Source organism: Paramormyrops kingsleyae, chromosome 7, assembly GCF_048594095.1.
Source record: "Paramormyrops kingsleyae isolate MSU_618 chromosome 7, PKINGS_0.4, whole genome shotgun sequence".
Classification (NCBI taxonomy): Eukaryota; Metazoa; Chordata; class Actinopteri; order Osteoglossiformes; family Mormyridae; genus Paramormyrops; species Paramormyrops kingsleyae.
This window is the reverse complement of record NC_132803.1, coordinates 34,293,730-34,312,207: the sequence shown is the minus strand read 5'-3', so window position 1 is coordinate 34,312,207 and position 18,478 is coordinate 34,293,730. Positions and strand designations below refer to the sequence as shown.

The 18,478-nt window shown below is 42.3% G+C and overlaps 1 protein-coding gene across 1 annotated transcript; it reads left to right on the top strand.

The window, feature by feature from the left end:
* The first annotated feature begins 6,246 nt into the window (after positions 1-6,246).
* LOC111835768 (gamma-secretase subunit Aph-1b) lies at positions 6,247-17,642 on the top strand. The gene is made up of 7 exons (XM_072714807.1): positions 6,247-7,052; positions 7,876-8,046; positions 8,944-9,017; positions 11,814-11,936; positions 12,435-12,562; positions 14,083-14,206; positions 14,986-17,642. The coding sequence occupies exons 1-7, from the start codon at positions 6,940-6,942 to the stop codon at positions 15,012-15,014; spliced, it is 762 nt and encodes a 253-aa protein (XP_072570908.1). The 5' UTR covers positions 6,247-6,939; the 3' UTR covers positions 15,015-17,642.
* Positions 17,643-18,478: the final 836 nt, after the last annotated feature.

The window sequence follows — 18,478 nt, the reverse complement described above, 5'->3', positions numbered from 1 at the left end:
GCTCTGTATGTTTCCTGTTTAAGATTATTAAAAGACTGAAAAAAATGTGGTTTCTCGTTTATTTATCTTTTATGTAAATCAGATTACTTTGTCACATCATTTGAAACTCTGCAGAGTACAAGTACACAGTGATAGTTACAGTGTGAGCAACGTATTATGGTAACACAGTAATATTCAATTCAGTTCAACTTTATTGTCATTATAGTATGCAGAGGTACACATATAACAAGAAGTGTCATATGAATGTGATGTGGATATGCATGACACTGTGAATGGGTTCACTGACCAGAATTCAGGAAATGCTCTACAGGAAATGTTTGTGTGTGGTTTATTTTTCATTCCCTGTAAGCTTGGAATATATCATTTCACTTCAAATCTCCATAAATATATATGATTTAAAAAAGTAAAAGCATCCACTGTGTGAGAGGAATGGTAGTATATTTCTGGTATTTAGCATTGGGGGGGGGGGTATTCCCTTGCCTTCTGACACTGCCTTTTCCTAAATAAATAAACTGGATTCCCCACTTCTCTGGACCCTGAGTGAGATTCAGAGTGTTTCCAATATCAACATCCCTGATTGAAAAGTAAATAAGACAAACAGCCTCAGCAGGGGCCGAAAGTGCTGAGCTGTGACAGTGAGAAGCTGCTTAATCATGAGCTTTGGTGGAACCGGCATACACGGCAGCATTTCAGCATGGGAGACGCCGATCGGACACAAATGCCGGTGAGTACGGCATCTGGCTGCAAGCTTCACCGTGGCCTCATTCCCTCTAAGCATTTCAGAGATTCTCCTCAAGTACCAGCCATGATTTTTACACATTTGTTCTCTTCCCTTGATAGATGATCTAAAAAAAAACTAGGTTTCTGATTATATATATCAGGTAAATTGCAGGCAAACATAACATCTAATGGTTCTCAGGTAAATACCAGGTACAGTAGCTCTCCAGTGCTGGAGTTGGAGATCCCTGACCCAAGGAATTGCTGGGGGTGAGTATGGAGGGATTGGAAATGCTGGTTTAATTGTCTATAAAGATAAATAGCAACTTCATAATCCCAGGGGGAGGTTCTGAAAAAGGACAAAGACCCACATACCTTGGCACAGGGTTCCCCAAGAAGTGGCCCGTGGGCTAAACCTGCTCCGTGAGGATGGTGTTACGTGCATCAGTCTGTTTTTACTAAGGTAGTGTTACCATCAGGCTTAATCATTGGAAAATGGAATGACTGATCTGCATATAAAATGACTTACATCTTGGAAATGAAAGAATATCAGGGACAGAGGTCCTTGGTTTTGTGTTGTTGATAGGGACACCTGGCCTTTCGCAATTGACCAAGGGTACTACTGGGACTTGAACCCAGGATCTCCCGGTTATTAGGCAGGCTCTTTAACTAGCTAAACCATAGTACCACTGTGCCTGGGGCATTAATTGTTTTCAGTTCTCATTAATCTCTGACAGAGATAACATTGGTTTGATTGGCAATTAAAGAATAAGTCAAATTAATTGCTTCAGTGCATAGTTAAACTGAACCACAGCAGACACTACTGGATACCAAGCCCAGGATTAAAAGACACTAATCTAGGATCAACTGATTCACCAAGTCGGGGGACCAATTATTAGTGAAATTCCATTTAATTTAAAATAAACTGAAATAATAAAAGCACACCTTTATCAAATATCAAAGAGATGTTAAAACCTTCCTTCACTGATACTCTGTTTTGTTTTAAAGATACAAACTAAAACTTTGACTTAGAACCTTTCTGTGTCATTTTTATGTCTGTTGTGATATTCTGCTTTGTGGTATTCAGTATTTTAGCATTCAGCTGATTGCAGCTGCACTGCCTTGTCTCACCTGGTTCCCAAATTTCAGAAGCTAAAACGGTTTGGCTTCATCTGAAGGAGGATGAGAAACGTCTCTGCAAAACCTGGTGAAATAATTCTGCCAGCAGGGGGCCCTCTCCTTCTGGATGTGAAATAAAAATGTCCACTGTACTTGGAAAACCATCTCCATGATCCTACAGTATATCAGTATATGTATCAGGCAATGTTTCACATTTACATTTATTTATTTAGCAACTTGACTAAATAAAATGACTAAATAAGGAAAGCTGGGGGTCAGAGAGCAGATGCAGCCCCACTCAGCACCCCCCCCCCCCCACCCCGCAGCAGGGGTTAATGACAGGCATCACCCAAAAACCCCGGATTTAGTGTGTACTGTTGCAAAAGTGGATGTTTTGCAAAGTCTACCTAAGCTCAAAATAAATAAATCACAGGGCCCTGATGGCATCTTACCTATAGTGTTAAAAGAGACGAGAGATATTATTTGCCGACCCTTAACTTTACTGTTTCAAAAATCCTTATCTGATGGTGTGGTACCTTCTGATTGGAAGCATGCCAACATAACGCCCATTTTCAAAAAAGGGGATAGAAGTAATTTGTCAAACTATAGACCAATCAGTCTAACTTGTATAACTGGTAAAGTTATGGAGGCTATAATCAAAGAGAAAATGGTAGATTACCTGGACTCAAATAACATTTTGAGGGATAGCCAACATGGATTTAGGAGAGGTAGATCCTGTTTAACAAATCTGTTGGGAGTTTTTTGAGGAAGCTACTCAGGAAGTTGATGATAAGAAGGCCTATGATGTCATCTACTTAGATTTCCAAAAGGTTTGGATGCTGTTCAACCAAATAGTTACTTCAGCATTAGTTCAAATACAAGAACTCGTGGCCATAGGTGGAAATTAGCGGGAGAACATTTCAAACTGGATTTAAGGAAGCACTTCATTACACAGCGTGTAGTCAGAGTATGGAATAGTCTTCCTGATAACGTAGTGCAAGCTGAATCCTTTGGGTTCCTTTAAATCAGAGCTAGATAAGATTTTAACAACTCTGAGCTATTAGTTAAGTTCTCTCCAAGTGAGCTCGACGGGCCGAATGGCCTCCTCTCGTTTGTATAGTTCTTATGTTCTTATGATGAAAAGTGATTTCATCTTCATAGAAGGATATTTTATCGGGGCAACTCGGGTTAATCCTGTCCATGGGTACAACAGCGTCCTTCAGGGACCAGCAGCACGATTCAGGTTACAAACACGTATCCTTTAACCACGGTCCTGCTTGTGGCCATAAATAATACAAAGCCCTTTGTACATTAAAAAGAACTATATAGGCCTAAATGCAAATCATCATTGTTATTTTAAAGTCTCAAACCACATTCTCCTTTTCTGCAGCATGTGAATGGATGTATTGTAGCTTTTTATGTTTTTGCTTTCCTTTTTAACACTGAGAGTGCTGAAACTAGTCATAACACCCCCCCCCCCCCCTATACATCACCAGCAATGCATTCACGTGCATTTAAGTCTTGTCGCTTAACCAAGTTGTAGGAACAACAAATAATAACTTGACCTGTAGTTAATCAGTTGGAATCAGAAATGGCTTATAAGAAAAGGCAAAGCCCTCTAGATTATGCTTATTATACCAAAATAAAGTTTTGCATCATTCATTGAGTTTTGTCATGTAATTAAGACAGAAAGGTCAACTTTTGCCTGGACAAAAGTCTTGTCCTATGCAAAAATAATGTAGAAATTATACATATACTTCATTTAGAATACACAAACATGCTACAATAACATCAGAACATAAAGTCATGGTGCCTTGGAAAAAAAAATTAATAATGTGTATGACTCCCATGAGCTTGGAGGACCACATCCATACGTCTTGGCAATGACTGAAATAACTTGTTGATGAAGTCATCAGGAATGGCAAAGAAAGCAGTTTTGCAGGACTCCCAGGGTTCGTCTAGATTCTTTGGTTTCGTCTTCCAAGCCTCCTCCTTCATCTTACCCCAGACATGCTCAATAATGTTCATGTCTGGTGACTGGGCTGGCCAATCCTGGAGCACCTTGATCCTCTTCAGTTTCAGGAACTTCAATGTGGAGGCTGAAGTATGAGAAGGAGCGCCATCCTTCTGCAGAATTTGCCCTCTCTTATGGTTTGGAATGTAATGGGCAGCAAGAATATCTTGATACTTCAGGCTGTTGATGTTGCCATCCACTCTGCAGATCTCTCGAACACCCCCATGGATGTAACCCCAAACCATGATTTTTCTGGGTGAATTTTGAGTTCATGCGGGTTCCAACAGGTCTCCTGCAGTATTTGCGGCATTTGGTATGTAGTTCAATGGATAATTCGTCAGAAAAATCAACCTTCTACCACTTTGCCTCTGTCCATCCTTGCTGCAAGCTGTGGGCCTTGGCAAATTCAACATGCTTTTTTGTTGTGTTCTTGTTAATGCTGGTTTCTGAGCACTAATTTGGCCATGGAGACCACTGCGTGCGAGAATTCGAGAAACTGTTCTTGTAGACACAGCGGTTTCTGGTGACCAGTTCTGATGTAGCTCTGCTGCAGTTGAAAAAGGGTTGGCCCTGGACTTTCGAAGCAACAAACGGTCCTCTCAAAGAGTTGTCTTACGGGGTCTGCCTAACCTGGGCTTGTCATGAACATCACCAGTTTCTTCATATCTTTTTTTAATCCTCTCCACTTGACGTTTGGATACATTAACGATGTCTGCCACCTCAGCAGCAGACTTGGTCTGTGGTTGAATCTTTGGCATGTTGTCAGAAGTCAGGTTGCACTTCAAGTGAAGGTCTGGTGTGCTGGGGTTCTTTTTATACACACCTGGGATTATGTTCATTACAATATTTGTCACAGGTGAACCTCTAATTTGTGATTGGTTGAATAATTAAAAGACATGACAAGACTTTTGTCCTTGCAAAAACAGGTGTTATGGACTTTAACAAGCTGTGAACATCAGGACACTTTTTGACTGTTTCATTTTGTACCCAGTTATTAATGTGAAAGCCCTTGGAATTAAATTGATCCATTCAATGTAACAATTGATTGATTAGAAATAAAGTTATATGCCTTTTTAAGTTACTATGTCCTTATGTGACAAGACTTTTGTCAATGACTGTATATACACAGCTATAATTAATAACTTTAGCTGGATCAGATCATGTGGTCCATTGTTTTCCAGTTCTGCTGTATTTTGACCTTATTTAGGGAGTTCCAGGTGTTTCCAGATGACAAACGTTATCTGCATATTGGCAGTAACTGGTGACGTGTCCACACTAAGGTCACCAGTAAGCAGGAGGCATGGGTCACGTTGCTACTGTCTATAGACCGTCACTATAAATAAGTACCGGATGCCAGAACCTTATTCCAGGTACATCATTTATTTTATATAAGCTCAATATTTATTCTAGCACACGTTTATCCAGGGACAGCTGTACTTCGTCACAGGTCCTAGGCAAAGCTCCCCAAGAAGAAAATCGATGATCATTTCACACCTTCTACACTGCGGGTATTTGGGGGGCCCCAGGCAGCTACCTATTCTGCCTATAGCTTCTCCCATTCCAGTAACAAGTCAAATCCACAAATCACATGAAAGGCAGTAGTTCTGCATTGTGTGTATTCCCTGGTTTGATCAAGGTGTCTCATCACGGCTCTTTACAAAATAGCTTATTTAAAATCCTGCAGGCAAAGTGTATTTTCGATATCCACCAATCCTGTGCAGGGTTTTCGGGGTCTGGAGGCTATCCCAGAAACAGCAGGTGTAAGGTGGGAATAATCCAAAATGGGGCACCAACCCTTCACAGGGCACACACACACCATTCACACCAATAGACAATCTGGTAACCTGAGCATGTTTTTGGACTGTGGGGGGAAACCAGAGAACCTAGAGCAGGGCTGGTGTGTATGCAGGTTTTTGCTGCAACTCCCTAATTAGATTACTAATTAGAGGACTGAATGACTGAAGAGCCCTCACACTTGGGTTTGAACAGCTGACCTAAAGGTTACCCCAAAAACCTGCATACACATCGGCCCTTTGCAGATAAGATTGCCCACCCCTGACCTACAGGAAACCACACAACAACACAGGGAGAACATACGAACTCCACACACTTAGACCCAGGGCAAAGACTCGGATCCTGGACTGCATAGGTGTCTGAACCAACAGTGCTTGTATTGAGCAAGCTACAATATGCTGTCACGCAATGAAACTGATGCTTTGCTTAATCACCGGTGACATCGTTAATAAACGCGCCAGTAGAGGCTGTTGGTCCCAGGCGGGATTCGCGTTCTGAGCGACGCGCTGAGTCCCCTTTAAGAAAATCTAACTGGGTTGCCAGAAAATCGGATTTTAAGACGGTTTTTTTTTTGTTGATACTTTGAAAATGACTGTGTGCTCAGAATAAGAATAACCGCGCAAACACGTATGGCAAATAAAGGGCAAGTGCGAGGTGCGGAAAATATTTAGGGGGATCCCCATCAAAGCAGAAAATACTAAAACGGCGAACCAGCCTCCTTCGCACTGTTAAACCTTTAGGGTTGGTTTCAGGTCTCGTTGCGCTTTTTTTGTGGAGGATTTGACTTGGAAAATTGGCCAAGACCTGGCAACCCCGTTGGAGCAGTAAACCCGGAAGGACAAGGAAACAACTGGGAACAAACAGAAAAAGAGCGAAAAAAATGGCGAAGGCTGCTCCGAAAAGGGAAGCTCAACTTAACTTTTAAAGATACGCAGAGAGGGAATAAAGCGATGAAATCCGAACACGGTTTAAAATAAACCAACAAGCGAGAGAAAGACGATGGTTAACGGCGACACGGGAAAGCGTGAGGTGTGAAAAGCGACATTTATTAATAATCTGAAGTAAATGAGTATTCGGGAATAGAGGCGATGTAAAGCGTTTTGTCCGGTAACTTCCCGCCCGTCCCTCAGGCTGGTTACACGTCTCCTGTCACCATCTGTACCCGTGTAAGGTAACTGCTACTCGGCAGCTGTTGGTATCGTTTGAAACGGGCTTCATCTGCGCGCGGTCGGGCTCCCTTTCCCCGCTATTTGTCCTCGGATTCCCGGTCCTGGGTCGATGATCCGTAGATAATAATGACCGTGGCCGTGTTTTTCGGGTGCGCCTTCATCGCCTTCGGGCCGGCATTAGCCCTCTTCATCTTCACCATCGCCAGGGACCCCCTGCGAGTCATCATCCTCATCGCCGGGTCAGTACCAACACCTTTCTTATGCAAATGCCCCCCCTTTTCCCTTAAAAGAGGGGAAATTTGGGGCGTTTAAAGGTGTAGCGCTTCCTGTTTAAAAGAGTGTTTGTTTTTATATGCAGCTAGAAGTATGGTCTTTTGATTTTTAAGTGGCTCTATATATTTTTAACAATCCATACAATTTTTGAATATCCTAATTTCCCCCAATGATCAATAAGCCGTACTTCTTGTCTTGTCTTGTACAAGCTAAAACCCTGGGTTCCTTTAAATCGGAGCTACATAAGATTTTAACAACTCTGAGATATTACTTAAGTTCTCCCCAAACGAGCTTGATTGGCTGAATGGCCTCCTCTCGTTTGTAAATTTATGTTCTTATGTTAAGCCAGTTCAATACAGGACTGGCAATTCTCACGCATCTGGCGTGACACTCACGCTTTCAAACTATCACATTCATGAGAAATCTTATGGCAAACCTGTATTATTCCATTATAAACCTAAAATTAGGTACATCAAAAGCCATGGGGTAGTTTGCAAACCCTACAGACTATTCACAGGGTAATGAAACTCTTACATACATGTGTATGCATCTGCAGACTTGTCTCCAATTGAAAATCTCACTCCAGCCAGCTGATCAAAGTTGGCAACCCTGTCAATAAATGATGTTTATGACAGATGGCTGTAATTTGACTGTCTGACCCTGATTCAAGGTTGGGATCCCCAGATTCTGGCCGGTTTTCTTCCCTCTGTTGTAATTTGGCTGTGAATCTGTAGTGCGCCTGCGCCGTGTGTGAGACGGCGGTCAGCACGCTTTCTCCTTCCTCCGCAGGGCCTTCTTCTGGCTGCTGTCACTGCTGCTCTCCTCGCTGGTGTGGTTCATAGCCGTAAAGGCCAGCCGTCAGGAGGAGGCCACCGCGCAGAAGGGCCTGCTCATTTTCGGGGTCATGTTCTCCGTGGTGCTACAGGAGGTTTTCCGCTTTGCCTACTACAGGCTCCTCAGGTGGGTCCCACGTAAACCAGGCCGGAAAGATCCGGAACGGCAAAGTGACACCTTTCATTTTTCATACTTTTTTTCTTTTTCTGTATTCAACACAGTAGCGAATAAAGTAATTTTTTTGGTGGGCAATGTTAAATCTCAAATTCCCACCTTTAGGTTCTCTGGTTCTTGCTGTTTATTAGCCAGCAGTCCAAATTGGGTTGAACAATTCCAATATTAAACCTGACTTGTTAACCTTTTTGTTTTTGACATGGTTGTCCCAGTGTCAGAATGGCCATGGAGTTGAACAGTATAAATTCACATAATAAGTATAATGTTCCCTGTGAAAGCTACGGCCTTCCTGTGCAGAAGCTCTCGAGTTTCTCTGTAGGCCTCCATGACTATTGTTCTGCATTGTTGCTGTCCGTTCAAATGCCATAACACTCAGTCAGAACTCCTAATGGAAGAGGGTGTGACTCATTATGGAGTCCTATAGTTACTGACTAACCTCTCATTGGGAGAACATGTGAACTGGGAGAACTAAGGCTATTAGGCCCAACCCATACCACAGTTTCCCTTTTGTCTATTTAGTTAATCCATCCATCCATACATCCATCCCTACCTTCTTCCCTCCCTCTACCTACCACTTTAGTGTCTTGATTGAGTGTAGTTACATTTATACTGCATGTAAACAGCGGCCTTGTAGTTAGTCCTCTAGTGTGTGTGTGTGTTCTATAATTTCAGTGTTTTTGTTTGTTTCTGCTAATGTAAATTCACTGATGTGGTGTGATATGCAAATGAGCATGCCTGTTATTAATGTTTCATCAGAGGAAAGCCTGCCCTTTAATCCTCACTGTTATTGCGCTGCATTAAAAAAATATGTCCACTGACTCATTTCTCTCTGTTGCTGGCGATTCCCAGGAAGGCAAACGAAGGCTTGGCTGCGATCAGCGAGGAAAACCTATCGCCCATTTCAATCCGCCAGATGGCTTACGGTATTTTTATTACCGTCGATCTTCTGAGAGATGCTTTTCCGCCGTTCTGCAGGTGGTGCCGTTGTGAAAGTCCATTTCCTGTTTTGCATTCCTCTGCCATTCTCACTTCCTTTGAGCTGTTCAGTGCTCGTCTAGCTGTCGGAATGCATCGGGGTCGCATGCGATACGTAATGCACGTGTGTGGCGGTAAGCCACCCGTTTTATAAGCCTGATTTTTTTTTTAAAGTGGGTCACTAATACCTAAAGTGTGGTCTGTGCTGGTGACAAGCATTGCTCCCCTAAGCTCCAAGGGAACATTACACCCCCTATTTCCATAGTGCCCTTGTAGCTGCTGAGCCCACTTTTATCGGTGCGTTTAATTTTCATGAAACTCATTTGTCCATAATTCAGTAAAGTTAATGGATCATAAGTTTATATCTATGCTACACAGAAGTGTAAACAAGCGCTAATAATGTATCTTGCATATATTGTGAATGGGAACACAGTTGTCACAGTGGTATTGATGTTAAGCTGCTGTATGTGCATGAGGCTGTAGATTTGACTTGGTGAACCACTAAGCTTTGAGCAAAGTTATGTTTTTTTTGGAGTGGGGTGGTGTGTAGCTCTATAGGATGGGAATCAGAGTCTATGACCAGAAGGTTGTGGGTTCAAATCTCACGACCCATAACTCCAGCTGCTCTAGGGATTATGGCTCATGCTGTCCTTTTACCCGAAGCTTTTATATTGCTTTGGGGGGAAAAATAAATAAATAAAATGTAAATATAAAAAACGATTGTATGGTAAGAGGAAGCCATTGTTTGTGGTTAGCTGCTGATGTCATGTATATATTTGTAAGATGTGATATTTCCTCATTGTTTTTTTGTTGTAATGTCAGGGTGACCCCTGTACCAGAACAGGGACAAAAATACAGCAGACTTGAAAGTGTCCTTTTCAGTGATTGACATGTAGACATGAGAGCTTTGTAGTCTACATGTGTGACAGAATTAATTCTCTTGCAGTGTTAATTATTCAAGGACATTATCAGCAATTGTTGATGTGGGAAACATACTCGGAAACTGTATGGAAAAAAGGTACTTATGTTGGGGTTTGTTTGTTGGACTAGCAGATAACCTTGGCTGTACTATGTTGATTACAGTTCATTTGTATATTTGTGTATAAGCCATGGTTAGTGATAATTCTGAAAATGAAAGATAATTCTGAAAAATTATGTCCCCAACATCATCATAAGTATATAGCAAGTTTTGCTTGTTTTCCCCTTCTTCTCCTGCCCCTTTTACCAAATTGGCCCTCCCCAGACATCCAGGATAGCGTGCGCGGGCTTGCAGAGGCGCTACAAGGTTTAGCATGGAATGAGCTGTCATTTATCTGCTGCTTTCACCTTCCCTCCCTTCCCTGACTTCTCGGTGGTTCGGGCAGCTTCGTTTCATTTGAACGTGTACATTTCGGACGTGTTGTGTGACGAGGACTTTATCCTATATGAATGCCTGTCGTAAAACAGGGGAAGCGCTGCGTCAACAGGGAGGCCTGTGTTTCAGTTACAGAATGTTAAATATAATAGAAAAATCACGTTTTGTGGGTAAGACTCTGTACTTGGCAAGGAGCTCAGTACCGTGTGACACGTATTGGCTGATTGGCTTACAGTGGTTGTATTGCTGTGTCTGACTATTTATTTAGAGCTTCTATAATCACCCTTTGTTTCTGGGCCTCTTAATGTATGTACAGTTCTCTGGTTGATAGTGCAGGTCCGTCGATAGCATCCAGGTGCCACGCAATCAGTCGTCAATATGTACACAGAATGCATGCGTGTGATTTTTTCAGGAGTCTGTACAGTTGGGTAAATTTAACGTGCTACTCACAGAGCTAGAGGTAGAGGGCGCACTGGGGTGGCAACTGAACCGAGCGTGTCTGACATTAAAAAGAACAAGGTGCCAAAATTTGAAAGTGATCTTTCTCTAAGTCCTATCTGTGAAATCTGAGAGGAATTGACTTTTTGGCAAACAATCAATTGTACAAGTGTACAATGTAATGTACAAAGAGTGTACTATGTTAGGCTATTGTATCTCTGTATCTGTGTGTGTATATATATACACACACACACACATACACATGTAAAATATGAAATGTTAGAAAGCAGAAGTAAATGGAAGCATTGAGATTAGCTGTACATACAGTTGAGGACTAAAGTAACATTATTTTATATTGTATTGTATAAAAACTGCTGTTATTGGTCCTTTTGAAACACATTCAAACTCGTGTTTGGATACTGCGAGCATAAGTGTCCCTCAGGCAGATGGGCTGCTGTCAGCTGGCTCCTGTCTCTGCTAGCATGTATAACACAGTCTGAAGTGTTTTTTATTGGAAACACAGCCACACTGAGACTTTGTGTACACGTAGGAACACGGATATTGAAGGTTAAGCACCTGTTTCCTGTTAAATAATTACAGAGTCCTCCTTCTGCTTGTAGTATTATGTAGTTACATATATATATATTTTTTAATTGTTCAATTTGCTAGACCAGTTTTTCTCAACCTGGTCCTCTGGAACCCCCACACAGTCCATATTTTTGCTTCCAGCTCCCTGCCACACAGTCCATGTTTTTGCTTCCAGCTCCCTGCCACACGGTCCATGTTTTTGCTTCCAGCTCCCTGCCACACAGTCCACAACAAAAACGTGGACTGTCTGGGGTTGCCCGAGTACCGGGTTGGGAAACGGTAAGCAGACGGTTATTTAGATGGTAAGCAGGTTAACCGTGAAGGGGTGCCTTAATTAGACTTGTTTATTTGCTGTCCATTACAGTTGCTGGCCTTGGCTTTGGCATCATGAGTGGAGCCTTCTCTATGATCAACATCCTTTCGGACTCCCTGGGTCCTGGAACCGTAGGCATCTTCGGTGATTCACAGTATTACTTCATCACTTCAGGTTGGAAGACGGTTCATCATTTTCATATTTCCAGTTTTTTTTTTAAAATGCAGAACAAAACGGTGTAATGTGGTATTGCGTCTTTTGGAATTTCCCAACAATATGGTCTGCATGCCTTAGGGCTTCAGATGTCAGCTGTGTCTCCACCTAGTGGTGGAAAGTCATTATCGAAATGGAGATGAACATGAATTTACCGAAGCAGCGCTTTAGCGCAATGCTAACACAGCCCTGCTTGAAATTCAGCAATTTCGGTATATTAAGAACATAGGGAGTCTGCTTACGTGGGCTGGTTCTTGCATATGGCCCAGAAGAGGAACGACATGATACACAGGAGCTGTGATATTGGATTTAAAGTATATTTTTTTCATAATATATTCTGTTAATCATTAGCCGATTTCTTGTCCTGGAGAAATAACAATTCTATAATTATGTTGTGTTTAGATCTGTTGTGATGATGATGATGATGATGATTAGTCTATTAATCTTTGCTCCCGGCAGCTTTTATGACCCTGGCCATGACTCTCCTCCACACCTTCTGGGGCGTCGTGTTCTTCGACAGCTGCGAGAGGAACCGGTGGTGGGCCGTCGCCGTGGTGCTGTCGCTGCACCTGCTGGTATCTGGCCTGGTAAGCCCCTCCCCCTCCCACCGGTCACGTGCCGTCCGCACCCACAACACGTGTGCTGATAAGCGGCCGTGAGCTTGAGATTGTTGCGTGGTACAGTTGTACTCACGTGGGCCCTACAGAGGAGAAAATTTCCTTTAGCAGTTCCTATCTGATGTATTTCTCCATATTGTTGCATAATAAAAGCAGTTAAACTAAATAATCTGCTTGGCATGTGAAGCCTGCACTATTACGATAGTAAACCCAGCCTTGATAACCCTGAGGTCCAGGCCTTGGCTTTGTAGCATCTCTTTAAATGAATGAAATAAGACCTCCATCCATATTACACTGATTATCTGTTCGCTGTAAAGACAGCAGGGAAGTTGTCTATAAAAATGCAGGTTTTTTAGCTCGCATAGTATCCAATGGTTGTCATCAGCCTCTCCTGGTTCCATTTTATTCAGTGGACTTTCTGGCCTTGAGAAAATATTTGCAGTACTGTGCGCTGTAGAGCGTTTGTGACAGGGAATGCAAGGACTCCCATGTCTGTGATGGTACTGCTGACACGACGCTGTCCTGCTGGGTCATTATTTGGCTTTTTTCTTAGAACATAAGAACTATACAAACGAGAGGAGGCCATTCGGCCCATCGAGCTCGCTTGGGGAGAACTTAACTAATAGCTCAGAGTTGTTAAAATCTTATCTAGCTCTGATTTAAAGGAACCCAAGGATTCAGCTTGCACTACGTTATCAGGAAGACTATTCCATACTCTGACTACACGCTGTGTAAAGAAGTGCTTCCTTAAATCCAGTTTGAAATGTTCACCCGCTAATTTCCACCTATGGCCACGAGTTCTTGTATTTGAACTAATGCTGAAGTAACTATTCGGTTGAACAGCATCCAAACCTGTTAGAATCTTATAGACCTGGATCATGTCCCCCCTCAGTCTCCTTTGCTTGAGGCTGAACAGATTTAGCTCAAATAACCTTTCCTCATATGACATTCCTCTAAGACCAGGAATCATTCTTGTGGCCCTTCTTATTTTTTTATTGTAAAAATGGAAGTCTTGTCAGAAACATTCAGATTGCGTTGCATTTAAACTGCCCTTTGTGAGTGAGTCAGTCACCACTCTGCAACTGAATACCATTCAGGGAAGGCTCTGACTTACGCTTTGGTTTTCCCAGACGTACGGTAACTACGTATTTTATGATGAATAAGTTATGACCAAAATTGGGGCTTTTAGGCTCCATTTTATGTCATGCTAAAATATCTTCGTTCAGTAGCTTGGTCGTGAAGAAAACATCATTTAGTTACTGACTACACATGTGGGTGGATAATCAAAAAATGTTGACGCCCATTTTCTAAGTTCTTAAGTATCAGTGTAGTTAATGTGTTTTTAGGGCATTGTAGATCACTGTGACTTTAACTGTATACATGCTAAATGAGCTGTTTGTAGTGTATCTCTGTTCTGTCTGAATGTCTTTATGTACTGTATGTCTGTGTAAGACATGTATAAGATATTGCCCCCCCCCCCCCCCCCACAGTCCTTGCTGAATCCCACCTACGAGGGCAGCCTGCCGCCTGTGTACGTGATCATGGTCCTGATGGCCGGCTGGGCCTTCTTCTCCGGTGGCGGCTCTGTGCAGAGCCTCATGCAGGCATGGCAGTGTAAGTCTCCTCTCTGCTGTCTGCATTTTCATTAGCCTCTCTGACCTGCTCACGTGCACTAGCATTTTCATTAGTGTGTCTGACGTGCTCACGCGCACTAGCATTTTCATTAGTGTGTCTGACGTGCTCACGCGCACTAGCATTTTCATTAGTGTGTCTGACGTGCTCACGCGCACTAGCATTTTCATTAATGTGTCTGACGTGCTCACGCGCACTAGCATTTTCATTAGTGTGTCTGACGTGCTCACGCGCACTAGCATTTTCATTCGTGTGTCTGACGTGCTCACGCGCACTAGCATTTTCATTCGTGTGTCTGACGTGCTCACGCGCACTAGCATTTTCATTCGTGTGTCTGACGTGCTCACGCGCACTAGCATTTTCATTAGTGTGTCTGACGTGCTCACGCGCACTAGCATTTTCATTAGTGTGTCTGACGTGCTCACGCGCACTAGCATTTTCATTAGTGTCTCTGGTGCCTGTTTCATTGTCCATTTTTCACCCGTTTTTATAGCCAAACCACCAAAGGATCGAGAATAAACTAACCCGTATCTCGTTACAATCTGTCGCTGCATACCAGCGCAAGCCGTGCCTGTTTCAGTGAAAGTTGCATCCTTGTAGGAAGCATGCCCTTTCCCTTTTGCCGTTGAGTGCTGACATGCTGGACTTGGGGTGTTCTGGGGAGGTTTAAGTTGCTCTCACATTACCTGTGCTCTGTTAAACTGTAATGTGATATTCTCACGTTGGTTCCCTGTTCTGATGCCATGTTGCATCTCTTTCAGGTATAAAGAGCGATGTTGGTTCCTCCTAACTGATGTGCTGAGCACCTCTCGATTTTTGATTTCTCTCCCCTACCTGCCTCTGAGGGGAGAGGATCACGTTGGTCTATGTGTCACTGTCCGGTGACACGGGGATCCAAAGTAAGGGTCAAGCAGGGTCAGTCCGGAGAACGCACACCTAGATTAAACCCCCCCCCAGTGGACAATGGACAGGCAGAACTGGAGACCCCAACCACAATACTGGGGAATGGTGTTTCAAGAACCTTCATTGCTGTAAAAATGTTTTTAAATGTTCTACATGCCCACAGAAGACCTGAAGACTTGGACTGTACCTGTTTGTGTTATTGAGCAATGCGGATCTGAAGTTATTGTTGTAATTGTTTCCCCCCCATCTCTGTCCTATTGCTTCACCTTCTCTTGTTCTGTTATGTCGGTGTTTCAGTCCCATATTAGGCTGGGTTAGGCTGCTCTGCCCAGGGTACTGATTTTTGATGGCAGTATTGGCCCCAACAGCAATCGCTGTCCGAAGACTGGCTCTCCAGTCGAGTCATGTGCTTACCCTTAAGCGTCACCCATTCGTCTTATGATTTGGAAGGCTCTTCCCACGACTGCCGCACTTTGGTGCATTAGACCGCGGTCTTGTGTTTGGCAAGCGGAACGGCGGTCATGCGTAGGTCACTTTCAGGAAAGACTGCCAGTACCTTGTATGCGAGCGAGACACGCTTGCCCATTTTTTTGTTTAATCGCAAAAATTCTCCTGATTATATATACATTTTTTTTTTTTTATCTGTTGATTACACTCAAGCTTTCCCCTTAATGTGAGGCTATTCTATGACCAACTTGGGTTAAGTTTCTACACCCACTCTTTTTGCGTGCCGTACAATTTCTTATGCAAATATAACTTGTGGCACTATGCTTAAAAAAAATTAAATCAAACCACAGCCTCTGTATATAACAAAGGTTTTATATCTATATTTTTCTTTTTTTTTATTTTGGTTAGATTTGCATACATATGACAAACCGTAACCTTGTTTGTAAACATGGACATTTACTGACCGGTTTGAATCTTCAGGAACACTCTCTTATTGTAGTATTGTAAACAACTGTGGTTAAGAACCAAATGGCGATTGCGCTGCAGCAGATCGGGGAGGTTTGGTCCTGGGCTTGTGATTCTGTCTGATGGTGCTTTCTCCATCGATGATGTAGCATTTCATCTGAGATATGGTACAATCGGCTACGCTGTAGCTATTTTGGTTCTGTTGTGTTCAGCAAAGACGTCAGTTGTAGCCAAAGAAATCCACACTACAGCATCTGTAACTACAGCTTTTACGATTTCTATCCACTTGTGGTCCTTGTTTTAACTTCACACCAATTTTTATGTACGAAACAAAACTACTATGTTGCTTTAGCTGTCATCTTTTTTTGTAAATATCGGTTTGTCTGCTAGAGCTCCAGCCTTGATGTCCTATTATTTTGGGGATTGTTTTTGCTAGTTAATGCTAACTTGTGGCTTAACCTGTGATCTTTATTATTATTTTTTTGTCCAGCTGAGGATGTGTTCATGGATACCCAAAGCCATGAGGTCTAAGGTGCCTGCTTTAGCTAAGTGCTTAGTTTCTAAATTCCTGTGTCATCTGGCTTTTCCACAAACATTCATTCCTTCCAGACGAACGGCTTTTCGGAATTCCTAACTGCTCATCATGGGGGTAGCGAGCGGCCGCTTTTAATCCAGGGCGGCCTTGAATTCAGAATCGCAAGTGTGATCATACGCGGGGAAAAAATCGTTGTCTACATGCTGATTCTGATGCTCATATTTTGTTATATTTTTGTAATGATGATTCCCGTGTGAAAACGGCCAGAGTAGTAATCTAATGGAATATTTGATCTCTGGGGACAGTGAGGACAGACTGCTTCGGTGTCTCCAAGGAATGAGTCGTCTGTAGTCAGCTCGGGTCATGGGGTAAAAAAAAAAAACAAAACTGCATATTGCCCAAGATCCATGCGTGTGAGAAATCATTGTATAGAGACCAGTTAAATAATATTGCTTAGTTCTATGGAAGCATTTAATTTTAGGCTGTGATTGTGCTGATCAGGAATAGTATCAATCAAAATGTTGGCCCTTACCGAGAATTGTACGGTAAGGTGTGTGTGTGTGGGCCAACTCGATGCCCACTAGGGGTCAATGTCCCAGACCAGATACAGCCTGTCACTGTAACAAATGAGGACATAGGCCCCCAAAAATCACATGTTTACTCCTGCTTAGAGGCTCTGAAATCTGCATTATCTTCACAGGAAAGCTGATTCAGCTCTGATTTTAATCACGCTTAGCCAAAACTCAGTGACACTCTCTCCACTGTTTGTTTTGGTTTTTGTATAATTTCTCCATTTCTAGGGTGTTGTGATTTTTACATACAGTATGCAAATATGTGACACAAGATGTGTATTTCTTGAGGCTAATAACTACCATTTACCATTTATTTTCACATTAGCATCTGCGTATAGGAACTGGTGCTCCCAATTTTTAAATTTAATAAGTTGTGAAAAATGAATAAATAAAAAGGCATCTAATGTTACCGCGCAGCTGTAGATAATTTGTAAGATGTGTGCCAAACCTGAGTTACCTTGCATTTTGTAACGATTAAAGAAACCTTGTCTCCTAATTCTCGTTTCTTGCTTAATTCTGTGGGAATTGCACAAGTCTCCCCCTGGCCATTAAACATGGGGCTTAATGACCTGTTATTTGCCTGGCTAATTTAACTTAATTGTGGGAGCAGTGTTTGATTCAGCAGATTAGGGGGCTGTACACATGATCAGGAGGTTGCTGGTTCAAATCCCAGGGTTGGCAGAGTGATTTTGCCTTGAACAAGGTTTTTTTATTTAGCATTTGCTGAATAAATAAAATGTAAATGTAATTCCACCCAACAGCATCACTGGGTTTCCTGTATTAGTTGTAACTGAATTTCAGATGAACTGTAAGGAAATCCCTTTTCTAGTTTCAAAATAACTACATAACTAAAATATAAAGGAATGTACCATTGTTAGTATGTTGCACAATGCTGATTAGAAAGATTACTCGTCATGAGTAAGAATAGTCTACACATCCATCAGCAAACATTTCTACAAGCCATTTCAAAATTCAGTAAATGTTTGGATACTTTGTATACAATAGTTGCATATAGTCATTTAACTAAGACCTTCTATAAAAAGTTAATAGTAGACATCAGGATCCAGCCAGTAAAACAATATATCAGTGGTCACCAGCTTGTCAGCCACAAACTACTAGTAGTTTGCAGGCAGCCAATGAGAAGCTTACAGAAAACATAAAATAGACCAATTCCTTTAAACATTTGGACATGAAGGTGCCTAGATTATTCTCTTTGTAGAAGCAGCTCTCACTGTGAACAAAGTTGGAGAGACCAGCTGTGTATCAGGTGATGTATTGCTCATTTATCCTGGACAGTCAGGTTGTAAAATCTGTCCATTTTATCATTGACTT